Source organism: Arvicola amphibius, chromosome 6 (genome assembly GCF_903992535.2).
Source record: "Arvicola amphibius chromosome 6, mArvAmp1.2, whole genome shotgun sequence".
Classification (NCBI taxonomy): Eukaryota; Metazoa; Chordata; class Mammalia; order Rodentia; family Cricetidae; genus Arvicola; species Arvicola amphibius.
Window position 1 is genome coordinate 2347351 of NC_052052.2, and position 25486 is coordinate 2372836.

Here is a 25486-nt window from a genome sequence, read left to right on the forward strand (position 1 = left end):
CTCTGACTGGGAGACTACACTCCTAGGTCACTCAGGTCCCCGAGCCTGGAGTTCCTTTCAGGCACTACACTCCCCTTCCGCACCCACGGAAAAGTTTAAAGTCTTACTGCATTCAGTCACTTCCACTGCCTTGGCTCTTCTGTTCCATGCATGTTCCTACCAGACAACATTTTTTACACCCAGCTTCAGTTATCTCTATCCAGGTCTTAATTCCAAAGCCCTCTGTGGCCTCCATCTAGGAATTAAAATGCTGCTTCTGTTCTGACACCTTGTTTCCCCCATTCTTCCTTCTTATCTTGGAATTTGTTATTTTTGAGACAGAGTCTCACTATTTAGCTTCGACTAGCCTAGAACTCAGTATGTAGACTACACTGGCCTCAAACTCACAGAGATCCTCTTGCCTTGGCATGCAGAGTACTGGGATTAAAGACATGTGCCACTATGCCTCAGCATGTTGTGAATTTTAGAAGGATCCAAACACTTAGAGGTATGCCCCTGGCTCTGACTTCTTAAATTCTTTGACCAGCTTCAAGGGCCTGGCCTATGCCGGTTGTGGTGGCACACACTTTTAATACTGGCACTTGGAAGGAGAATCTCTGCGAGTTTGAGGTCAGCATGGTCTATGTAGGAGCAACAGGGCTACATAGTGAGACAGTTTTAGACAGACAGACAGAGAGAGAGAGAGAGAGAGAGAGAGAGAGAGAGAGAGAGAGAGAGAGAGAGAGAGAGAGAGAGAGAGAGCGAGCAGGCAGGCCAGATTTCTACCTTGACAACAGTTTTACTCAGCTGGGTCTGCATCTCTGGTCTTAACTAGCACCTTCTGGGGTGCACCGAGACTTACAAACAGAACGTTAAAGGCAGATACAAGTGTGTCCCCAATAAAACATGAACAAATAACTGGTACTGAAGACCCTGGCAAGAGAGCTGTGGGGCTGTGTGGGCGAAACACCAGGAACTCAATATGGACATCTACAAAACCACTTTCAGACCCAACACTGCAGGAGACTTCCACTCCCTACTCCTCTCCTTTGCCCCAGTCATCAGGAGCCTCGGCACATGCTCGCGGCTACACAAAAAACACCGCAGAAACTTCTGGTCACCAGACGTAGGTGGTGTCCCAGCTGTCCCCAGGACAGCCATAGCCAGCAGTATCAGGTGACATTTACCCTAACATTGCTTATAAACTGTAACTAGCCACAAACTCTTCTAATTTTGGTTGCGACCCTTCCCTTTAAAGCCATCTCTCTAGCCCTAAGTCCAAAAACAATGTAGCAACTTCAAACATTTTGTTACAAAGAAATAAAAAAATGTTTCCAGTTTTATTTTCAAGAAACGCAAATGTTACAATATTAAGTGTTGATTTGGGACCGATTAATCTTAAGGATTGAAAGTGTTTTTTAGAGAATCTTTAAGCTTAAAAAACATCTAAACCAAACCCAACTACGAAACAAACGCCGCAAACAGCAAGCATCAAAGTGTCTGGCTTACCAGGGGCCAGAGCTACAGTCTTCAGCCTCGTGGTAACTGGTTCTGCTCAGTAACGCATCCAGAAGAGGACAAGGCGGAGCTGGAACCGGATTCCCGACACGAAGGCCGAGATGCGCTGCCCAGAGGCCTCGAGCAGGCAGCGGCCACGTCCTCCACGGCCAGATGTCTTCCGTCTCGGTGCCCGCTGAGGACCGAGGCCGCGCGGGGTCACAGGGCGCCGCAGAGACGAGCAGGAGGGATGCTGCCGCGATGCCGGCCTCCGCTCGCTTCGGAGGGGCCTCGCCTCGGTCCGGCCGCCCCCACCCCGGGCCACTGAGGCGAGGGCAGCAGAGGAGCAGCCCGGGCCTCCTCTGCCCAGCGCCCGGGCCGCAGCCACGCTCCCATGGCAACCAGGCCGGCCCGCGCTGTACGCCTGCGCGGCCGTCCGTAGGCACCTGCGCGCGCAGCCACGCCTCGCCGGTTCCGGCAGGGGAAAGGTCCTGCAGACGGACGTTTCGGGTCGCCCCTGCCAAGGAATAGAAAAAAGCGTTCCGGGCGGCGCCTACGCGCCACAGTTCCGGGAGGGGCGAGGAGCGAGGGTCAGTCGTCGTCGTCCGGTGCGTGCAGTGTCCGCTTCCGGAGTCCTGCCATGTGCGCGGTGCTCCGCCAACCCAAGAGCGTCAAGTTGCGAGCCCTACACAGCGAGTGCAAGTTTGGCGTGGCGGCCCGGAGCTGCCAGGAGCTGCTGCACAAGGGCTGCGTCCGCTTCCAGGTGGGTCGGGGTGGCGGGGCGGGGACCCCGGCTACTACGTGCACGGTTTCCGTCCCCTTGGATGGACTTGGACGGGCGCTGGGCTCCTGCAGACAGGTGGCACCCTGAGCGAACTGTCTGTGGGCCCGACGAGCTACTCTTCCTGTCCTCCAGCTCCCGGTGTCCGGCTCCCGGCTGTGCTTGTACGAAGATGGCACGGAGGTGACTGATGACTATTTCCCTGGGCTTCCCAACGACGCCGAACTCCTGCTGCTCACTGCTGGCCAGACCTGGCAGGGCTGTAAGTAGGAAAACTTTGGAGATGGGCGGGACCCACGGGGTTTAAGCCCAAGTCCAGGAGCCCAGGCACGAGCTTAGTAGATCAGGTCAGGGGTGCTGAATGCCAAGAGCTTTTGCTGAAGAACTCTGTTTTCGTGTTTTATTTTATTTTTTTAATTTCGTAACTGGAAAAGCAAGGGGGGAGGATTGGGGGAGCCCGGGGAAGGTGTTGCTGTGCTGTGCCGGGCAGGGCAGGCATGGCTCACCCTTGCTCAGGGCCGTTCTCCGACGTGTGAGTGTTGAAATGCTCTCAGGGATCGTAGTTTTTATTAAAGCTCTTCTAGGTAGGTGTGTGATGATAGCTCAGTGTGGCCTTAATCCGAATTTCTTCTTAATCCCCGGTGGCTAATGGGATTGGATATCATTCTGTGTTCTTATTTGCCACCTGCAGGCACTCCTTGGTGAAGCAGTCTTCATGTCTTTTGTGTTTTTTAATCGGATTTTTTAAGCTGTTGAAATATTTACCCCACCCCCAGCCAATCCTGGTTATGGCTTCCATGTCAGATAATGTGGTTTTCTAATATCCTCTGTTGGGTACCTTTCATTCTCTGTTTTGGAACTGAGCCCCAACCAGGTGAGCTAACCGACCTTGCTCTTTTCATGCTCTGTAATAGAGCAAAAGGTTCAGATTTGGGAGGGAAATGGAGGCCGAGGTTAATGTAGCTGAGGCTGGCCCTAAGTTCACTCTGTAGCTAAGGCCGACCTAAAGCTTTTGTTTCTCCTGCCTCCACCTACCAACTGCTGGCATTCCAGGCATGTGTCCCACACCTAGCTTCAAAATTTTTGACTTTGATGACATCCAGATTGTCATTTTCTTTGCTGTGTATTTTCTTTTCTTTATTATTATTAAATAATTTATTTTTGGTGTTTCTTCATGTTCACTGTGCATTTTCACTGTCCAGGAACCTCCTGGCGAGTCCTGGCTTCCTGAGGTTCCCCCTGCATTTTCTGCATCTGTTGGTGTGCCCACAAGACCTTATTTCTTCAGCTTGTTAACACAGTGGATCTCACTGAGTTTTGAGTATGAACCAGACTTGGAGCCTTACTTGGCTGTGGTCTGTGCTTTTTAGTTGTCGCTGGATTCTGTTCACTCTTGTTTAGCTAAGATTCTCAGGAGAATACACTTGGCGTTCAGCACCTTCTGGGAAAGCCCACTGTAGCTCGCCACTTGTGGAAAGGGTCCCTGGGAAAGTCGGGAGAGGGATTGTGAGGCCTGGAAGTTGGGTCCTAAGGGAATGAGCAAAGGAGGGGACTTAGTGGGGAGGAAGAGAAAGCCAGAATAAGAGCAAGTGCACTTCTCTAGGGCACTGCAATCCCATCACTTGACAGGACGTGGCTAGAGGAATGGAATTGGCAGCGTCACTCCGTGGAGGATTCGAGTGTCAAGTGCCAGGGCAAGGGTCAGTGACACCAGAATCTTGACTTTTGGCTGTCTCTGGGCTTAGTGGACAGGAGCCTCCTCTTGGGATCAGAGCAACATGAATGTGTTTCTGTTTGTCTCGTGGTGGTGGCAGATGTGAGTGACATCACCCGCTTCCTCAGTGTGGTTAATGAGCCACATGCTGGGGTCATCAGGGCTGCGCGGCAACTGCTATCAGATGAGCGGGCCCCACTGAGGCAGAAACTGCTGGCTGACCTTCTGCATCATGTCAACCAGAACATCACTGCTGAGACCCGGGAGCAGGACCCGTCCTGGTTTGAAGGTATGTGGACTGGGGTGACCATGTGGCCAGGATGTCTGGGACAGGCAGGGAAGGGCCTCTTTAGAGCAGAGGCTCGAGAGGATCTTTTCCATTTCAGATCCTGATGCTTTCTAACCAAGGGTGACTGGCCTCTGGAGAGAGTGATAGCAAAAGGTGTCCATGGGAAGGCATCTGGCCAGGACTCCTGGGTGGAGGCAGTGTCCAGGGCAGCCTTGAAATAACCTTTTTTCTTTTTCTTCCTTCCCTCCTCCCTCCCTCCCTCCCTCCCTCCCTCCCTCTCTCCCTCATTCCCTCCCTCCCTTTTTCCTTCCTTCATTTCTTTTAAATCATTCTTCCAAAAGCCATGGCAAAATACATGAAATGTGGAGTTTACTATCTTATTTGAGAGAGAGCATGTGTGTATGTGTGCGTGTGTGCGTGTCTGTGTGTCAGAAGACCACCCCGGGTGTCATCCTCAGGAATGTCATTCACCTCCTTTGAGACAGGTTCTCATTGGCTGGAGCCTACCAGCTAGGCTGGGCTGACTGGCCAGCACACTTCATATCCTCCCTAGGTCACTTAAGGCGCCTGGTTCCATGCAAATGCTGGGAAAGTAGTTGTCAGCTGTCTCTTTAAGGAATAATGTCAAGAAAAACCAGTCTGTAGGGTTCTGGGAGATGGATCAGTGGGCAGTGCTTGCTGCTTGAGCTTGGGGACTGAGTTCAGATCCCCAGCACCCATGTAAAGTCCAGGTATGATGGCATATGTCTAACCTCAGTGTTGGGGGGCTGAGTCAGGCAGATTTTTGGGGTTCACTGGTCAGCCAATATACCCCAAACAGTGAGCTCCATGTTTAGTGAGAGACCCTTTCTCAATAAGTAAGGGTGGAGAGTGACAGAGGAAGACACTCAGTGGTGACCTCTGCTCTTTCCATGTGCGTGCATGGGTGAGTGCACTTGCACAGATGTGCGCACACATGTGCACATTCATGTACACCACATGCACACACGCACAGACTTAAAATTCTATAAAACAGGAAACAATCTACATACTTAGTTCAGATATAAGTTTTTACAAATGATTTATTTATTCGTTTTGGTTTTGGTTTGTTGAGACAGGGTTTCTCTGTGTAGCCCTGACTCTCCTGGAACTCGCTTGTATACCAGTCTTGTCTTGAACTCAGAGTTCCATCTGCCTCTGCCTCCCGAGTGCTAGGATTAAAGGTGTACACCTGCCTGGATGTGAGATTTTTAAACGGTTAAGGTCTGTGGTTGGGTGAATCTACTGTAGAGCAGGCTGGGCTGCAGAGTTAGTGGCACTCCACACATCCAAGCCCCTTCACCCTGTCCTGTCATCGGCACTGGCATTTGCTGTCAGAGCCCATGCTCTGTGGGTCTGCAGCCCAAGCCCTCTCATGCCCGTTTCCCGCTCTATGAACAGAACCCTTCCTCAGCTCCTCCATCACATGGTACCTTGTGTGGGTGGAGTCTACAGTGTTTGTTCCACTGCTCCTCTCATCAGCATGCTGTCCTTTATGTTCGCCTTTTAATAGTGTCCCGTCGATGGCTGGAGCACTTCTGGCCTTCTCTGCTGCTGACTGCTTGGGTTGTTAGGTCCAGATGAAGGTGACTTTGAGTAATTGGAATTTCTTGAGGGTCTGAGGGCCAGCCAAGCAGAAACCTCTTAGCAGTGTTTGAGGTGCCTCAAAACCAGATCCCCCAACTGGAGAACACGCACCCTGCCGTCAGGCATGTCTGCGGCTGATGCAGTCCCTGATACACCTCCCTTTGCCCCTTTCTCGTCAGCTTGGCTCCTGAGCCATGCGGGACACAAACCAAGATGTCATGGTCTGCTTGTGGATCCCAGAGTCATCTTTCTTGTAGGTTTGGAGTCTCGATTCAGGAATAAGTCTGGCTACCTGAGATATAGCTGTGAGAGCAGGATCCGGGGCTACCTGAGAGAGGTAAGGCCGTGCTCAGATCACGCTGAGGGAGGATGGTGCAGTTGGTGGGGTTGCCACTCCACTGCTGATGCACGTCTGCAAGGTTGCCTCTGAGGCAGCAGAAGGCTTGCATACCTCAGAGGAGCAAAGAGCTTCCTGTCTCCTGCATCTGAGCTCTTCTGTACTTTAGCCTCTGACCCCATCATCTAGCAGGTATTAGAACCTTTCTGGGCCATGTCCTTGGGAGAGGGTCAGAGGCCTCAGCCTCACCTCTTTGGCAAGGATGCTGTTACGTAGAGCAGCACCAGCTGGTGTCTTGAGCAGCAGGCAGGTCAGTTCTAATGAGCTTCATTCTGTTATGGAGAGGTTTTCTGCATCTCCTCCATTGCTCTGATGATACCTTCACGATCGGGTGGTTGTTTCCACCCAACACTTGTGTTTATTTATTTTCTGGGCGCATTGCAGTCCTCTGACCTTGGAAAAGTGGAACACAGGACCGAAGACACCTTTGCTTGGGGTGCTTTGTAGATAGGCTGTGAGCGACTGTTGGATCTCAGCTCTGGTCTTCCCTGGGAGGGGTGGCCAGCAGCTCCACTGCACCTAGCCTGAACTCCAGGAGGAGGCTGTCCTTGGTGTCCTGGTACCCTCTTTGTCTGGCTTCCTCTCATGAAGGCACGAATGCCAGTGAGGTGCAGAGTGGAAGGGGGACCCTCTATGGTGGATGGGACCTGCCCATACTGAGGGCATCAGGGCCCGTCATTTCACCAGGTGAGCCTTCTGTGCCTCTCTGCACTGGGCTCCACATGACTGCCTTCATTCAGATAGGATGAGCAGTGGATGGGTGGTTTGGGGACAGCAGCTTGTTTTGGGGGAACTTCTTCTCCCTGCTCTCCTTGGGGTAACTTGGGTAACCGCCCAGCAGTTGGCTAGTGGCACAGACCTGGAGCTTCTCCATCTGTCTGTCTTTACAGCATCCTCTTCAGCACCTGGAACCTCTATCATATGTGAGTGTCTGTCACCAAGATTCAAGTTCACTAACCAGAACTAACCCAGCATCTGCTTGGGTTCCTACCCCTGAGTTTCTTGGTTGAAAGTAGATCCTAAGGCTACTTTCTTCCTCCATGCACACCCTCCTCCGAAATCTTATCCCGCAGTGTAGCTTGAAATTAGTGTCTATGGGGGAAAACCTGACAGAGCCCCCTGCTGGTTGAAGCCACCCTCCCTTCCTGACCAGGCCTGGAACCTGACTGCCTTGGCTGTTCTCTTGTCGCATGGACACTGCCTGCCTGCCCCGGCCCCCTGGGCTCAGAATATCCACTGGGCATGCTCTAGGACTTCCTTCTCAGGCTGCCGCGACACTGCCTGTACTCACCTACCCGTTAGCCGTCCTCCACACCGGAGTGAGGTCCGCAAGGGTAGTGTGGCAGGCAGTGGGCACAGTGGCGCTCCATGCCTGACTGCTCTGCCCAGGTTTCTTCTAGGTGACAGTAACAACCCCAGGGCTGATAGAATACACAGCTTGAGTTTGCAGGAACAAAGCCAGACGTGGGTCCCCCTTCACCCTGCGTGGTCAGGCAGCTGGAACAGCAGGCGTGGGTCCCTCTTCACCCTGTTTGGCCAGGCAGCTGGAGCGGCAGGCGTGGGTTCCCCTTCACCCTGCACTTTCTTTGTTTCTAAATCCTTTAGCTTTCCCCTCTCTCTCACACAGTGGGGTCAGCTTGGCCTTCGTTGCTGCTCATTTGCATGTCAGGCTCCACATTGATTGGTGGGTAGAAAGTGCTGCAGGAGCCCTAACGTGGCTGTGTGCTGTCCCCGTACTCCCCATACCTAGCTCAACCCGCTCACTGTGTCACAGCTGCTGATGTATGGTGACCAGTGTTCTGTACTTCATGAGGCCTTGGTGACTGTCCCCACATGACCTAACATTGTCGGTGCCCTGACTGATCCTAGTACTGACCCTCTGGCTGCATGGATGGGGCCCTCTTGTCAGTGCTGCTCACCTTAGCACAGAGGGAACGCTCTTCCTGCTGACTATGGGATCTTAATTCACTCCCCCCGCCCCCACCATGGGATCTTGCTCTGTGGAGCAGGCTGGCCTTTGGATCCTCTCACCGCAGCCTCCTAAGGGCTAGGATTACAGATGTGAACCTCTCTGCCTGGCCTGTTCTTGTTTTGTTCTCCCAGCCTGATGGGAGCATTGTTGATTCCACTTCACTGCCCTGAATGGCCATGATGTGATAACTGAGTAGTGGTCAGACAACTCTGACTGTAGAACTAGGTGTAGGCTGCTCTTGACAGCCGATGTGTGGCATAGGTTGGTGACTGAAGGCAGGCTTTTGGGCATGGGCAGGGCACGGGCTCAGCGATGCCTCTGGCTCACTCTCACAGGTGAGTGCTCACACCTCTTCAGTGGATGCAGCGGCTCGAGAAGAATTCGAGCGGGTCCTCAGCTCCATGTGCCAGAAACTCAAATCCCAGAAGTACAACGGCAGCTACTTCGACCGAGGTGCAAAGGCCAGAGACCGGCTCTGTACTCCAGAAGGCTGGTTCTCCTGCCAGGTGAGCTCTGTGCCCTTCATTCTGGGGTCACTGCTGAGCACAGCCCTCCTGGGGTGAGAGGCGGGTAGGACATTCAGCAGCTGGCCTAAGAGTGGATGTTGGCGGCCCTCAAGTTCAAAGTGCGGGAGGAGGCAGGGATGGTGGCGTGCAGTTGTTGGGGTATACAATTGTTAGTATATGGTGCCACAGTCGCGCAGGAACATGTTGGGAATAACAGGTCTGCTCCTGTGTGGATCTGTCGAGGCACCTAGCGAAGGATGGTTCTCTAGTATCAGGGACAGAAATGCCTTTATCTTTTGAAAACTCAGATTATTAAGATCAGGGGAATAGAATGTTAGGGGCAGGTAGAATTCCAAAGACAGTATTTTAAAAAATTAGGGTTTTTTTTTGAATATGGGTGTTTTGCCTGTGTATATGTCTGTGCCCATGTGTGCTTGGTGCCTGTGGAGACCAGAAGAGGGTGTCAAATCCCCTGGAACTGAGGTTACAGATGGGTGTGAGCCACATATGGGTGCTGGAAATCAAACCTTGGTCCTCTAGAACAAGCAGTGCTCTGAACCTCTGAACCGTCTCTCCACCCCACAAAGAGAGAATTTTCAATCTCTAATGAACAGCAAACACTTTCGTTTTTTAAAATGAGGTCTTAATATGTAGTTGAGGCTAGACTTAATATCATTATGTAGCTGAGGCTGACTTAATATTTATTTCCTTTTATGTATATGTGTGTAGTGTTTGTGTGTGAATGTGCACATGCCACGGCACGGCATGGGTGTGGTCAGAGGACAGACCACACCTGGCTTTTACGTGGACTTCAGGATCCAAACATGGTTCTCAGGCTTGCGTGGAAAGTGCTCTCTTCCTGCTGAGCATCCCCCTGGCCTTAGCCTCTAAATCCTCCTACCTCTGCCTCTTAGTGCTGGGGATACCACTGCCTGGTTCAAATGTTGGTTCGTGGATTGAATGCCTTGTGGGGCCTGCTCCTTCTCAAGCTTGTTGGCTTGGAGGAGAGCAGTAACGTACCTCCCTCTGCCTTTCCAACCCCTGCCTCGGTCCCTGCAGGGCCCCTTTGACCTGGAGAGCTGTCTTTCCAAACACTCCATCAACCCCTATGGCAACAGGGAGAGCCGGATCCTCTTCAGCACCTGGAACCTGGATCATATGTGAGTGTCTGTCACCGAGAACTAACCCAGCATCTGCTTGGGTTCCCACCCTTGCTCAGGCAGCTCAGGTCTGGTCCATTATACCTGTGTGGTTCAGGCCTAGGGACAGGCCCCACGCGCGTATGGAAGGGGCATCTGGAGCGATGCTCCTGTCCTCCCAGCTGTCAGTGCTCAGGGCTAAACTGTCCCTCTGCCCTCCCGCCCCATCTGTGGGCAGATCTGGTGGCCTGGCTCCTCATGGCTCAGTGGTGGGTCCTAAGAGGTTGGGCGCTCTGTGTTTCGGGCTGTATTGTGGGAGGTCAGGGCCAGTAGGATGGTATCACAGCTGGGCAAGCTGCAGCCTCTCCTAACCAGGGAAGGTCAGGATGTATTCTTTTTTTTTTTGGTTTTTCGAGACAGGGTTTCCCTGTAATTTCTAGAGCCTGTCCTGGAGCTAGCTCTTGTAGACCAGGCTGGCCTCGAACTCAGAGATCCGCCTGCCTCTGCCTCCCAAGTGCTGGGATTAAAGGCGTGCGCCACCACCGCCCGGCCAGGATGTATTCTTACAGCTCTTGACTGTAACTACCCTTGACCTTGCTTTATGAAGGCAAAGTGCTCCAAGTGCCCACAAATGGCTATCTGACTCTTGGAGTCAAAACTATGAAACGTATATAAAGAGTGAGTTTTATTTGAGGGCCCCTTTATCCCTCAGTACTCAATGCCCCTGCCCTGTTTCCGCGGAAAACCACTGTCTTGAAACATGCCCCGTTAATGCCTGGAAGTGTGGACTTCCATGCCTGTGCTGCTCTCTGGCTCCACGGTGCTCTGTGCACAGCAGACTCCTTCACTGTTTGCGGACTAGCCCACATTTGTTCCCTCCTGGGCATTTAGGCTGTTACCTAACCCTGGGACGAAACTGTCTCCCAGTTCCATCCCTGACTGTCTGATCTGTGGACCAGATGCACCCACAGCTGGCAAGCAATGCAGATTTGGACCCCACCCAGCATCAACAGGGCATCCGGGGGTCTGGTGCGGACTCAATGAGAAAGAGTGCCCTGGCTCTGACCTCCAGGCTCCTTGGGAAACTGATACTGGTGTCCCCTTCCGAGTATCTCCAGCCTTCTCTCATGTCCTCGCCACCACTCGGTGTCACTGTGCCTCTTGCACTTCCTTGACTGAGACTGAGAAGAGCACCCACTCTGCCGCTGCAGTGTTTCCTGGCCCTGGGGAAGGCTGAGGCCTCTTGCCATTCGTTGCTTTCTTTCATGTTGCTTCCTTTTGCTCATTGTTTACTTTTTGTCCCGGGCACTGATTCTCTCCTGGCTGTCTGTGAGACATTGTTGCTGTAGTTTTGCCACATTTCTGATGTCTTTTATAACAACTGGATGGGGTGCCCTTGGCGAGCCCTAGGAGACTGGGTCCCTTTCTTAGGGCCTGAGGCACTGTCGTCAGGATCCTGACTGCAGACCCAGAGCCTGCACAGATCCTGCCATTCCTCCTGCAGGTGCAGGGGCCTCTGTTTGCTCCCCATTGCCTGCAGCTGCATTTGCCCTGTGTTTAACTGCAGGGTGTTTTGCTTTTATTTTTATTCCTAATTTGTTCTCCTCTTAGGGTTTCTCCTTGTTATCTAGTTTCTCTCTTTTGTCTTTTAACAAATCCTGAAGGCTACATGTCTACGGCTGCACCTGACTTTACTATTTTGGGGTCAGTGTGATTGTTCTGATGTGTGAGTCTTTGGCAGGTCTCGGAGTCCCAGGGCTGTTCCCTCATTCTGCTCTGGTACCTGAAGGTTGCGACTCCTACGCCCACTCTGCTCTTTGTCTCACGCTCCCCCGATTTGGTTTCTGTTGCCATCAAAGAGGGTGTCACTAGTTGGCACATTAACTGCCTTTTGTCTTGTCTACAGACTGTCCTGCATGGGGCCCTCGCCCCAGTGTCTGGATAAGAGTGACTGCCCAGCATGAGTAAGTGTGACTGGATTCGTCTCATTTGCTGTTTGCTGTACCTGTTGGCCTGGTCTCACTGTGCACCCTGGACCCGCCTGTCACTGTTGGAGGGCTGTTTTGAGTGCTGTCCCGCCTGGCTGTAAGCCTGCACGGATGCTTGTTTTCATCTCAGTCCCTACTTATGCCATCCACTTCTCTGCTCACTGCCTCCTGCATCTCCCTGCTCCTGCTAGGGGTTGGCTATGAGTGACCCTCATGCTTCTTAAGGAGGGCCTGGGGGTGAACTCCCTCCTAGAACATCTGAGCGAGTACAGGGCGACTGTCTCACACTGGGTCTGGGATCACAGGCATCTCCGTCCCTTCTGCACTCCCTGGAGGAAGGCTGATCACATTGATCCCTGGCGCCTGCTCATGGGAGCTGCTGCCAGTCAGCATTCTGCCTTTTCAGTGAAGACTGGTTCGTCCCCCTTACCTGAAAGGGATACACACTGAAGACTGGCTCGTCCCCCTTACCTGAAAGGGGTACGCATCCAGAGACATCTCTTTCTCTTTGCTTCGGCTGTGATTTGTCCTCCATTCTGGAGAGTACTGATTCTCCTCTGCAGTCCCTTGGATTCCTATGGGCATTCTGGGAACTCCTTGCCACCTACCCACCCACTTTATGCTGACTCTGCTTGCCTGCTCTGGCTCAGTGCTGTTGTTTTGGGGTAACTTCCTGCTGTGGAATCAGTTGCGCACCCCCCCCCCCACCTGTACATTGAAACTGTCACCCAATGAGGCCGCATCTGGAGATTGGTCCTTTGGGAAACAGTTCAGGTGAATTGGTGTCTTAGGGAGGAGAGTGATTCAACAAGAACAGATATGCTTGTGCGTGGGAGAGCGTGTTCATGGTGTCACTGTCGTGTGAGGACAAGCCAGCAAGTTGGCCCTGGTCAAACCAGACTGTGCAGCGGCTTAGACGTCTAGCTTCAGAGCTGTGGGACGGTAGATGTGGGGGAGGTGGCTTGCTTTCCGCTCTGCTGTTCTTGGGACTGTGTTTGGATCTGAGTTTCTTTGGTGACCATTTTTTTGTCGCTGGCTTGTCAGAGTGTCTCTGCAGAGTAGTCTGCACTTCTTCCCTGTAGGCGTCTCAGTTTCAGTAGCTCTGAAGCAACATAACATTCTTTTTGCTTGCCACTTCTGTGTCACATTGGTCATACAACAACTTGGGTCACATGCTATGGGAGACACAGGATTGGGGAGGGTGGTTCTCTGGGCACCTGTGTAAACGGGAGTCACTATGGGCCAAGAAGCACTCCCATGTGGGGCTCGGCTTTGTTGAGTGGCCATGTGAGCGGCCTGGCCTTGCATTCTTTCTAGTATGTTAAGCAGTACCCTCAATTCAAGTTTGCAAAGTAAGACAATGGCATCGCTTGCCCTGAACTCTGCTATGCTGACCATGCCCACCCGCGGCCCATGTCAGTGTTGGGCCAGTGCCACCAGTCTGTGAAGCATGGTGTTGGGCTTGTCTGGTGATTTATCCACAAGTCCCATCCATTCCACTGCCTCTGCCCTTCTGGGATATTCCCAGCTTAGGTTCCTTAAGAATCTTCAAGATCCTCACACCTGCTACACCTGTTAGCAGGTGTCTTAGGGTTTCTACTGCTGCTGTAAAGCACCAACCAAATGCAGCGTGGGGAGGAAAGGGTTTATTTCATCTGAAAATGTACAGTTTATCATGAAGGGGTCAGGACAGTCACTCATGGCAGGAACTGATGCGGAGCCCACAGAGGGCTGCTGTTTACTGGCTTCTTCAGCCTGCTTTCTTACACAATCCAGGACCACCGGCCTAGGGGTAGCACTGCCCGCTATGAGCTGGGCCCTCCCACACCAATCATTAACCAAGAAAATGCCTCACAGCCTTTATACACACCAGTCTGATGCAGGTGTTCCCTCAATCGAGGGCCCCTTTTCCTATATGACTCCAGCTTGTGTCAAGTTGACCAAAATCTAAGCAGCACAGCAGGGGTATTTGCTATGGTAGACTGTGCTATGAGAGTCTGTGGCTGATGGGAAGTGCACAGCACCCTGCGGTGCGTGGCACTGATAGCAGATGGGCTGTCTTCCCTGACTTGGCAGAATAGAGAAGAAGCGCACCGTGGTGCCCACGCTGGCGGAAGCAGTCCAGGATGGGAGGGAGGTGAACTGGGAGTACTTCTACAGCCTGCTCTTCACGGCCGAGAACCTGAAGCTAGTGCACATCGCCTGCCACAAGAAGACCACGCACAAGCTGCAGTGTGACCATAGTAGGATCTACCGGCCCCAGGCAGGATCCAAGAAGAAGCGGCCTGCTCGCAAGCGCCGGTGACACATGCCAGGCCCTCTGAGGTGATGCAGTGTTGATGGGGCTATTACCCTTACATTATGTCACTCTAGAAGGTTCTGGAAAGTCCTTTAGGAGTCTTTCCGACAGACCTGATTGGGGTATCTTCCCAGTTTGCTGCCCCAGCCTCGGACAGCCCGGTGTGCAGAGGACAGTGCTGAACATTGTGTCCCTGAGGCAGGGTCTTCATGCTCACAGCTCCAGGGTTAAACCTGGCCACTGTGGTATGGGGCATGGTGTTAGTCTGTGCCTCAGCTTTTATGGCCTCCATTACCACTGCAAAAGGCAGCTCTGACTACATTCCTCTGAAAGAAATGGTGCTTCTGGGGTAAATGTTTGCATTGCATAACGAACATGGAGGATGTTCTTTGCTGAATTGTCCTTCCGGATGTCTCCTGGTGAGAACAGCCGACTGCGCCATTATCTTGAGCCATATAAAATTGCTGTTTTTAAGGGATTAGCTCTCTGTCATGGATCTCAAGACTCAACACGGATACATGTATGTATCACAACTGGAGCAGGTTTGGGCTCTTATGTGTAGAAATGGGAAGCTGTTAAAGGCACAATGGCTTCCCCGTGCCGAGAATGACCTCAAATCCATCATACTCCTGCCTCATCCCTAGAGCTGGGATCATGCGTGTGCCCTACCATACCTGGCACTGCGTTTGTGAATGTATGTCAGTTTGCGCACAGAGACAGTCCGAGGAAATGCCACACTGCGAAGGCAGTGATCCTGCGGTATTCAGCAGGTGAGATTTGATCACCGAGTACTCATTTCCTACACCATGTATTTTATAGTCCTTGATTTGTTTTGTTTCGTTCTTCTGAGTGGTATCTTACTATGTAGCTCTGGCTGGCCTGGAACTTACTATTAGATCAGCTTAGCCTCAAACTCAAACTGTTGCCTCTGCCTCCTGAGTGCTGGGATCAAAGGTGCATTATTACCTTACCCAGCCTGAGTTTTGTTTTTAAAAGCGAGTATATTTTATATGTTTTATAATGTTTAGATTTTTTACACTTACCATACAATCAGAAAAATAAAGATTTTTCCAAAATAGATGTGTCAAAAAAGTTTGCATGTATTGAGAAAGGTGGGGCCAAGGGTGCAGCCGGTGACGGAACCATTGCCCTGGCTGAGTCTGTCTTCACGGCTGTGCACAACAGTGCCTCAGGAAAGCGCTGAGGACCCGCTGCCTGTCTTACAGTCACGGACGCACACTGTTCACAATGTGCCGTCTTCCATGTTTCTGAGGGCTGTCCTTTTCAAGTACCTGGGACATGTAAAGTCCCTCCCCACCGCCAGGACTGGGCTCTCTGAAGTTTGGCACTTGCATGTGTATATGAGTGCACGTTAGAGTACTACATGCATGCAGGTGCCCAGGCCAGCAGGATTGGATACCCACAAGAGGAACTATAGGGGGTTGTGTAAGCCGTCATGTGTGTGCTGGAACCCAGTCTGGGTCCTCTGCAAGAGCATCAGGTGCTCTTAGCAGCTGACCCCTCTCTTCAGCCCCAAGGTGGACATTTGTGGCCTTCTTTTACCCACACCCCTACCACTGTGCCTGGTGCACCCCTCCTGATCTGAGGCTCCGTTTCTGCAGCTGGTGAAATGCAGAAATCCACACTTGTTGCACCTGAACATGAAAAACGAGCTTTGAGTGAAAGCCAGAAGGCTGGCCTTGATGGGACACGCTTCGCCTGCTTCTGGGCCTGCGGCGGGTCAGTGGTGAGCGGTGGGGAGCGGTGGGGCCGGATGAGGAGTGTCGCGGATAGGAGTTGCCACCCGCGCCCCCAGACTTCCAGGATAACGTAGGCAGTGAACCCCAGAAAAAAGAAGTGAATCACAAAAGTCTGCAGTGGCAGATGCATTATGCTGTCAGCACCGCGACTGAATCAGCCATGGAGAGACGGCAGCAGCCTGGGACCCATGCGTGCTTAGGGAGTCTCAACTGCACAGGGTGAATGGCAGAAAGCAAAGGGTTAGAAGGTAGACTGCTGTACTGCCAACTGATGTAGGAAAAGGGGTTGGTTTAAATACCTAAGCAAGACAGAGCCACGGAAGCCACGTAGGGAAGAAAGGCCTGTCTGCAGGAAGCTCCTGCGGGAGCAGCACCCGGGGTGAGCTGCCCCAGGCCCTGGGCCCATTTGACTGCGGGGGAACTGGAGTGGGAACAGCAGGTCTTCCAGAAGAGTCCAGGTCCTGACTGGGCTGTTAGGACTGCACAGGGAGGGGACCTGGAAACTCACACTTATTTCCTCCCCAGGCAGCTGCTGGCTCGAGGCAGTGTGCTCTTGCTGTGTGCACTGGGAGGCTCGTCCCAACAGACTGTGACAGTGGGGGGGCAGGGCGTGCTTGCGTCACAGGCCCCGTCTACAGACGCTGGACTGGCTCTGGCACTTGTACAGTCTGTCAAAGTTGTAGTAAGTCACTCTTGTACCAGCTGGCTGGCTCAGGCTCTTAAACACCTAGTGTATCACCCCAAGTAACTGCTTTAATGCATCTGAATTCTTAAATAAGACGTGTGTGTGTGCGTGCGCCACGCGTGGCATGTTTGTGGAGGTCAGGGGACAATCTGTGGAGGTAAGATCTGTCCACCATGTGCATTCTGGGGACTGAACTTAGATCTTTAAGCTTGGCAGCAAGCATCCTTCCATGCTGAGACAGCTTGGTGGCCCTATTTAGGTTTTGTCCATTTATTCTTGAGTTGTTTGCTTTTGCTGCTGTGGACCCTCTGCCTGATGCCCCACGCCTACCCAACACTGTCTGTGCTTTCACAGAGGATACCTGTGTTCTCATGACAGGGCAAGGGACTTAGGTCTGTGACTATCACATCTCAGCAGACTCTCCCAGGTCCCACAGGAGAGGGTTCCGTTAGCTTCCCAGGGCTGGATAACTGGGCCAGTGAGGATGGGAAAAGTGCCTGCTGAAGCCTGCTGCAGGCTCATACTTAGTCCTGGTGCTTCTTTCTACCCAGGGTCCACCAGCAGGGTAGGCTGGAAGTAAAGGAAGCAAACACCCTTCCCCATTTTGCTGGTCATTGCATGCCTGTCTCTTTGGTGGGCACGTCATGATCAAGGATGCTCACGGAACCACACAGCTGTTCCACCGAGGAACTCGTCTGGTGTGTCTTTTCCAGGAGCCGAGCAATCAAGGTTGTGCGTTATTTCCCTGGTTATCAGAAGATGACCACAAATAACAGTTTTAAACCACTGTTCACCAGTCACTACATCACAGTACTGAGTAGGTGAAGGCCATAGTTCTCAGAAGAAGCCAAGAATGACAGTGGGGGAGATTAGCTGTTGGGGGTGGGGAAGGCCCATCTGAACAGAAGCAGAACTGAAAACTCCTTACAGGCCTGGAACACTTATTTTTGCATAGGATCCACATTTAATTCCTAGTACCCACAGGGCTAGCCTCAGTCCCAGCAGAGCAGAGAAGGGGTCGTCAGTACCAAGCCTGGGCCCTGCATTTCCTCCTACCTTATGGGCCTAAAGAGTGGTCCCAGCTTTGGTCACTATTCATATCCTCCCATGGTTCTCAAATATTTGAGATGACAGTTTTGGAGACAGAATATTTCCTTAAAAATATTTTCAAAATATAGTTTATTTCCTTCTTATATGCACTTTGTAAAAACTATAAGGTAAACTATTAGCTTCACTCAGAAACAGGAGGTCCTTCCAGAAGAAACTGAATTCCTCTCCAGTGATCAGTTTGGCACAGAAATTAAGCTTTTGTTACCCGACTTCCCACTGCTCAGCCCCTGCTGACTGGTGCCAGCACGCACATCTATGAAAGGAGGAAAGGACATCAGCCCAGCAGTGGTGGCAGCAGCCTGTGGTTGTGAGAAACCCTCCTGTAGGGGCCAGGTGTTGGCGCTGGTGACCTCGTGTCAATTCTGTGTTCACCTGAGAGTGTGTTCTCTTGGAGACGCCATACAGAGATCTTCAGACTCGCTGCGCCGTCCGCTGAAGATGACGGGAAGACCCACGCTACATCTCGGCGTCATCCTCATCCTCGTCTTCTTTGGCTCTGAAGTGCATTTTTCTGAATTCTCGTCTGCTCATGGAAGGACAAGATGAAGAGGCTGGTGGCAGATCCTGAGAGGGAAGAAAACATGACTTTAGCCTTGAGTGGCACTGCCTGGGCACCAGATCCAAACCTGACCAGGGTCTGCTCTGGGCCCTTGGTAAGAAGGATGCTATCCTATGGACTAGGGGCAGCAACAGAAACATGGCTGCATGTTCACAAAACCAAAGCTCTGACTTTGTAACCTGTTCGCTGTTCAAGATACACCCAGGGGCTGGAGCCAGGAGCCCTGCCTTCCAGCCTGTAAGCCCGAGAGTGGGGTGCTGCAGGGGAGGAGTCTCCCAATTACACAGAGCTCATTTTCTTTTTCTCAGTTATGTTTACCTCTGTGTTGTGGCATTATGGACACAGGAACCCGGGAGCCCATGATGGCAGCTGCAGTTTGCTGCCCGCACTGCAGGAGAGACAGGAGGCAACACTTACCTGCATAAGCTCAACATTCCCGAAGAAGCGACTCACAGGCATGGGCTGGTTGCTGTCATCATCTAGAAAGACGCTGCTGTCCATCTGGAGCACAGGTGCCCGCACCTCCTCTGTCCTGGGCACTGGCTCGGCCTGTCTGGCAGAACTGCCATCAGGCTCCTGGGCTGCAGCCGCCCTGCCGGGTTCTGGTGTGGGCAGGCCACCTTCAGTCTTTGCTGAGGGTTCCTCACTCACAGGCTGGCAGCAGCCCTGGGGAGGCTCTCTACTCTCTGGCGCAGGGACAGCCGTCTTAGCGCTGGCCTCTGCAAACTCATTGGCACAAGAGGCCTCAGGGGCCACTTTTGGCAAAGAAGAAATGTCACTTTTAGGGTCAGCTTTCTGTAGTTCTGCCTTTACAAGGTGACCTTTGTCATACTTGAACTTTTTGGAAGTGCGTCTGTCGGTAGTCTTGTGTGATGAGGAAGCCTGCCAGGAAAGAAAAATGTAAGAGAAAACCAGACCTATCTGGCAAAAAAAGGCACTGGGTTCAGTGCCATAGCCCCCTCTGTCCTGCTGCTAAGGGGCAGAACAGACTGGAGGCCGAGGGAGACTCCAACAGACTGGAGGCCGAGGGAGACTCCACAGCACAGCCCCAACAAGTTTCCCCAGGGCTGTTTTCTAAAGTACATGCTTGCCTGCTTTAAAGTCCTAGTAGGGACATGCAAGACGGCTTAGAGATAAAGGTGCCTGCTGCCAAGATCACATGCTAGAACCCATGACAGCAGGAGAATCTCCTGCAAGTTGTTCCTCTGGCCTCCACATATGCACCGCAGCATGTGTGCCTCGCCCCCAAATAAATAAAAATGTAATTCTAAAATATGTAAAAGAAACCAGTTTCCATCTCCCCTCTCAGAGCAAGCTCCCGGCTCTTTTGCCCAGACACTGCACACCAGCAGACACTCAGGCTGGCTGCAGCAAAGTGTCAGCATGCTGTCCTGTGTGGTGCTGCACCAGACGCAGAGGCCAGCCCAACCCCAGCTGCGGCAGTGTGGGGGTCAGATCCACGCCTGGGGCAGCTGCACTGTGGTGTATCCCTCTTTGCTCTGCTCTGGGGTGAAGCAGGTGACAGACTCACATGGCTGCACAGGCCACCTTCAAAGCAGCACTATGCGGGAAGCTGCCTTACTGTCTGGATTGTTAGCACACTTCCATCCACTCATGAGCATAGTGCACAAAAGCAAAATCAGCAGCGTTGCAACGTGCACCCCTGACTGCTGTGACAGCATGTCACACGACCTCTGAAATGTCTCCCAGTCTACGCACAGCAGCACTGGCTCATATTTCACACAACACATCTCAGGGTGACAACTGTAGAAGGGACGAAGCCAAGGCCTTGGTGTTCTTGGTAACGAAACGAAGCTCACCAGACATGCTGTCTTGGCAGGTGTGGAGCTGGCAATGCCCTCGGCAGAGGCCGAGCTGGCTGAAGAGTGGCTTCGGGCCTGAAGGCGCGCTGAGGATCGCACTCCACCTGTGAGCTAGACAAGAGTGACGTTCAGAGAGCGGGCTACGGCACAAGCCAGCAGAGCTGCGGTCTCTCAGCTCGGAGCCTGAGCGTTTCTGCCCACATTCCCTCACCTACAGGAGTGACGTTCAGAGAGCGGGCTACGGCACAAGCCAGCAGAGCTGCGGTCTCTCAGCTCGGAGCCTGAGCGTTTCTGCCCACATTCCCTCACCTACAGGAGTGACGCCCAGAGCGGGCTACGGCACAACGCCAGCAGAGCTGCGGTCTCTCAGCTCGGAGCCTGAGCGTTTCTGCCCACATTCCCTCACCTACAGGCAAAGACTGCTTCGGCCTAAGCTGATCCAGCCCAACTCTAGGTTTAGACACAGGGTCCAGGGCCAGAGAGATGGCTCAGTGGGAAAGGGGGCTTGCCACCAGGACAGTGGACCCAAGTTCAATCCTAAGGACCCAGTAGTGGAAGGAGAGACCGACTTCTGGAAGTTGTCTTCTGGCCTCCGCCCGTGCCGTGGCACATGCCCCCCCCCACCACCACACACACATTTAAGTTCAAACAAAGGATGCAAGGCTGGCTGTCCACTTGTCCACTGTGGAGGCTCAGGACCATCAGTCCTCTTGTCTTGTATGTTTCCAAGAACCACCACTGTAGTAAGTGGACATGAACTCATACCTGTGTGCTTCAAATAAGTGTGTACATCCATGTCAAAGCCCCTGGCAAAAGTAAGGTGAGACACAAACAGCAGCTCCTGCATTCATCTGTCTGCCCCTTCACCAGTCCCCATCCTATAGAGCAGAGCACATAGCTCCTGGCTTATGTTTTTATTATTTTTTATTCTGGGGTGGCATCCAGGGCCTACTGTGTGCTTGGCGGAATCTGTACCTTGTGCTATAGCTCCAGCCAGGACCTTGCAGCCCTAAACCTGCCGCTGTTTCCCAAGTGCTGGGGTTACAGATGGGAGCTGCTACATTAGGTTTATGTGGGACGGGGATCAAGTCGGCTTCATGCACGCTAGGTAAGTGTTCTCCCAGCTGTGCCACATTCCCAACTCCACCCCTTGAAAACATTTTTTGAGAAAGGTTCATCCAGTTACTCTGGCAGGTCTTGAACGCAAGCTCCATCCATCTTTCCCTAGCTGTTTGAGTGCTGGGGTCACAGCCTCCGCCACCACACACAACTCTCTCTCACATCAACCTATTGCCCCGGCTGGCCTTAAACCCACACGCCAGCATGCACATGAGGGACAACCAGGAAGAAACCAAGCAAAAAAAGAACTCGAAGAAATAATGGCTGAAAAACGTCCTCTGTTTACTGAAAACAGAAATCTATACATCGAGGAATCTTAACAAACCCAACTCCAAGTTGACAGGCCACCTTTGTGACATGAGAGGAGAGGAGGATAACCCACGGACAGGACCACCCTATAACAGCTCTAATCTAGGAAGAACTGGTTAAGAAGCCAGCCCCTTACTCAGAAGAAACACTGGGAGCCACACTGAGTGCACTTGGCACACTCAAAGCAAAACAAAATGCCAGCTAAAAAAATCCACACCAGGAAACCTGTCCTGTAAAACGAAGGTACGGATAAAGAAATTCCCTGATGCCAACTGAGGACGGCTGCTTTAGAATGGCTGGGAGAGCTGGCTGAAGCTAACGACCCCGACAGGGGCCCAAACACACACAGGGACACCCCCGCCCCAAGGGAAGTCCGTATACAGGATACTATGGACACACTTCTCTCGGCAATTATGAGGCAACCTGGTCATGACATGCAAGCAATAACAAAGGGGCGGGCATGAGGGAGCCTTGCTGGCCCACGCGAGTGGCTCCCGTGGAAGATGGAAAGTCACAACTGCAGGGCTGGACTGTCAATAGATGGCTAACAAAACACCACAAAAAGTGGGGAGCGAACCAGGCGAGTTAGGCCGCTCTGTATCTCACTGGCACGGGGGCAGCGCAGCTCTGCAAACCTCCACACGAGGAAGGAAGAAGCACAGCGAAAAACTGCTAAACTCAAACCTCAACGCCTGCGCATGCAAAGGGGGTACGGCAGCTGACATGGCACACAGCTGCCTATCAGCGACACTACAGACAGCCGCCTACACAGTTCAGCCGATGTCAGCGGGATTCTGGCCACCTGGAGACGGAGGGCACACTCAGGCTAAAGGACACGGTCCCCTCCGTGCCAGGTCAGAGTCCCTCTGCAGAGGGGATGAGGCCCAGCCACCCTCCTCACTGTCACACTGCTGATCCTCTGCCCCGACAACATGACGCGGGGGTCCGGCTGAGGTCCGCTGCCCCGTGCGGGCCCCGGTCTGGGCACCGTGGCGGGGACAGGACGCCAGGGCAGGGAGGTGCACTGTCAGGGGCCCCGCTCGGTCCCAGAGGCAGCCCCGCAGCCCCGCAGCCCGGAGGAGGCCGTGCAGGAGCCGCACTCCCGGGGCGGGGCAGGAGGGGAATCCGAGGCGGCCGGGCCGAGCAGCCGCCGCCGGGCGAGCCAAGCAAGGCGCCCCCGTCTCCTCGGCTCCCCAATCGGCGGCGCGCGTCCTGCCCGCCCGGCCGCTCACCTTCCTGCTCCTCATGAGTGAGCGCCCCGGGCCTAACGCTCCTCCGCCGTCTCAATCGCGCGCCCTCCGCCGCCGCCGCCGCGTCTGACGTCACCGCCGCACGGCCAATCCCGGAGCGGCGTCTCCGGATCACGTGCCCCAAACAAACTCGGTTCTCCTCGACCGCAGGCCGAAGGCGCTTCCGGGAACTGGAGCCGAGGGCGGAGCGGCGGGAGCCAGGCGACAGGGGGCCCGCCACCCGGAGAAGGGGTTGCTCCGTGCATGCGCATGCGCGTGCCCGCCACGTCGGCCGCCATGTTTGAAAAAGGCACATCCTTTGAGTCCGCCGCGGCCGCCATCTTTGAGAAGGGCACTCCTTGCGCCGCCTAAGTTGCGGTGTTAGATAAGGAACGTCACCCGAGGCCTCCTTAGCCATTGCGTTTGCGAGGGCCAAATGCCTCGCTGGAGGGCCTCCCCTCTCTGCTGTCAGCCTCTTCGTACCCTGAGGGGGCCACCATCAGCTCGGGGTGCCATTTACCCTGAGTGAGTGTTATGCCCAGATCCGTGAAGTCCCCCACAAACCAGGAGACGGAGTCCCACATGTAAAAGCAAAGAGCCTTTATTTTATACAAGTTTGTAAACTCGGTCTCTCCCTGTGTCCAGTGTATTGGAATAATCGGAACGCCCCGAGCTCAGTTAGAATTGGGTTTTTATAGTAGTAAAGGTGGAGGTGAGGGATTTCTAAGGTTTAGGACACCGCATTGGCTGACATTGGTCTAGGGGTGTCCTGGTGAGTGTGTGCTGGCAGGTGATCCTATCTACAACGGTTGGAATGCTAGGCATTTCCTTTGGATGGTCTGTTTTTGGGTGGTACTTGAGTAATCTCACTTTGTGGTCCTTCCTGCAAACAGGTATGGCCGACTCAGGCCTCCACCAGGCTCATCATGGCTGGGTCTTACACTGCAGATGATCATGGTTGGAAGTAAAGAACTTCCTTTGGGTGGTCTGTTCCTTTTAAGCTTATCATGGTTGGCTGAGTCCTACAGTGAGGCCTCAGACAGGTAGCCCAGGCCTAGCTCTGCCCGCTGCAGGTCCTGGCTTCTTTGTGGGCCTCAGCAAGAAAGAGCCTAGCGGTTAGAAGCATTTGCAGTAAACATTTGAGTTTGACCCCAAGACCCCATTAGGTATCCTGTGACCAGATTGACGCTCCCTCATGAGACTGACTCATTCTCTCTCAAAATAATGTAAAAAATAATAAAGATCTTGAAATACAATTGAAATCTTTGGTCTCAGCCTCCGGTCTTGCTGGGTGGCTGGGACTGAGTGTAATGGTCTAAGTAAAATGCTGCAGGTCCCCGAGTGGTGACATTGGGCAGCAGGCCATGAGACCATGCTGCAGGTCCCTGAGCAGCAGCAGGCAGCAGGCAGCAGGCAGCAGGCAGCAGGCAGCAGGCAGCAGGCAGTGGGACCCGAGACCATGATGGACCACAAAGGCAGCCAGTTCCAGGCAGGGATCTGCATGCTGGGTGAGAGAAACTAAGACAGATAGGCAGCCATTCAGAGTGAGGTTGGATATTTTAGTGGGCTATGGAGGGGAAAGGGGGAAGGGGAGAAGGGAGAAGAGCGAGAGAAATGGGGATGAGGATTTGGGCATAGATTTCTCCAAACTGCTTCCTACTGTTTATTGGCCGAAGTATCTTTAGGGTTCATGGAGACCTTTTGGGGACTTGTTCCATCAAATCACTTAGCCTAGAAGGAATCCACAGTTTCTCATCTTCTATGGAAACAAAATCAGAATCTTTTTTCCAAAGTAACATATCCTTAGACTCAAATTTTGAAGTCAATTCGAGGCCAGCCTGGTCTACAAGAGCTAGCTAGTTCCAGGACAGGCTCTAGAAACTACAGGGAAACCCTGTCTCGAAAAACAAAAACAAAAACAAAAACAAAAACAAAAACAAAACAAAACAAAATTTTGAAGTCAAGATAACTTTAAAATATATGTGTTAGTTTAGCTTAGCAGCCTCCAGAAACAAATGTCTCTTTGCAGTCAAAAAATTCAAAGAAAACACAATAGTATACATAATTCAGATTCTCATGTATGTAGTTTTCACCTTTGTGTGGCTTATTTTTCTTTACTCTTTTAATCTATGATTGTCTGTACTCTTTTATATTACTTTTACTGTCTCTTTAAAGACTTTACTTCTTTTTATAACTGTCTATACTCTTTTCTTCTCTCTCCCAAGCCTATGTACATTTTAAACACACTGTGTCTCGTTTAGAGGTTTTTTTTTTTATATCCGAATCTGTCCTGTTGTGCATCTGTAATCCTTTTCTGACAAGGAGCATTTAAAAATAGTAAGCAGTGTGGTTGCTGCACCCTTGGATGGCAGCTCCACCTCTCTTGGCCTTTCAATATGGTGGAGGGACATTTAATGCCAGTTCTGGGACTGCTAGGTGGGAGCCATGCTCACCACCTCAACTCTTGGAAGCACCATGCAGCACATAAACTTTTTATGTCTTAGTAAAAGCTAAATCTGCCATGCAGCATACTGCGTGGCCTAGAAATGTCTCCGTGTATGGTAGCAGGAATCCACCATGCTTTCCTGCCTATGCGCATCTAGCAGACCTGATCCAGCTGTTTGCCTAGTCAGGAATGCTGAGTGGCAGGCATGCTTTCAGCTACTTTCCTCCTAATCCCAAGCAGGCATATAAATACCCAGGCCTGAAGTGTGTGGTGGCCATGT

At 52.5% G+C, this 25486-nt stretch overlaps 3 protein-coding genes across 8 annotated transcripts in view; 1 reads left to right on the plus strand and 2 right to left on the minus strand.

The window, feature by feature from the left end:
* Positions 1-2503, minus strand: part of Cep104 (centrosomal protein 104) — a 34160-nt gene extending 31657 nt beyond the window's left edge. For all 3 annotated transcript variants that reach the window (XM_038333055.1, XM_038333054.1, XM_038333056.1), the window contains exon 1: positions 1489-2503. The gene's annotated coding sequence lies outside the window, so the exon portion shown is untranslated. The remainder of the gene's footprint in view (positions 1-1488) is intronic.
* Positions 1934-15097, plus strand: Dffb (DNA fragmentation factor subunit beta). 4 transcript variants are annotated; one of them, XM_038333061.1, is made up of 8 exons: positions 1934-2239; positions 2393-2519; positions 4072-4260; positions 6045-6202; positions 8570-8740; positions 9800-9900; positions 11786-11843; positions 13944-14075. In XM_038333061.1, the coding sequence occupies exons 1-7, from the start codon at positions 2117-2119 to the stop codon at positions 11841-11843; spliced, it is 927 nt and encodes a 308-aa protein (XP_038188989.1). In that variant the 5' UTR covers positions 1934-2116; the 3' UTR covers positions 13944-14075. The 4 variants fall into 4 exon arrangements, with proteins under 4 accessions (XP_038188989.1, XP_038188988.1, XP_038188986.1 ...); XM_038333060.1 differs by having other exon boundaries at positions 11786-14082; XM_038333058.1 differs by lacking the exon at positions 11786-11843 and having other exon boundaries at positions 1935-2239; positions 13944-15097.
* A 2676-nt stretch (positions 15098-17773) lies between these two features.
* Positions 17774-22891, minus strand: C6H1orf174 (chromosome 6 C1orf174 homolog). The gene is made up of 4 exons (XM_038333454.1): positions 22764-22891; positions 20101-20214; positions 18698-19162; positions 17774-18285 (listed from the first exon to the last, which is right to left on the minus strand). The coding sequence occupies exons 1-4, from the start codon at positions 22776-22778 to the stop codon at positions 18178-18180; spliced, it is 702 nt and encodes a 233-aa protein (XP_038189382.1). The 5' UTR covers positions 22779-22891; the 3' UTR covers positions 17774-18177.
* Between the last annotated feature and the right edge of the window lie 2595 nt (positions 22892-25486).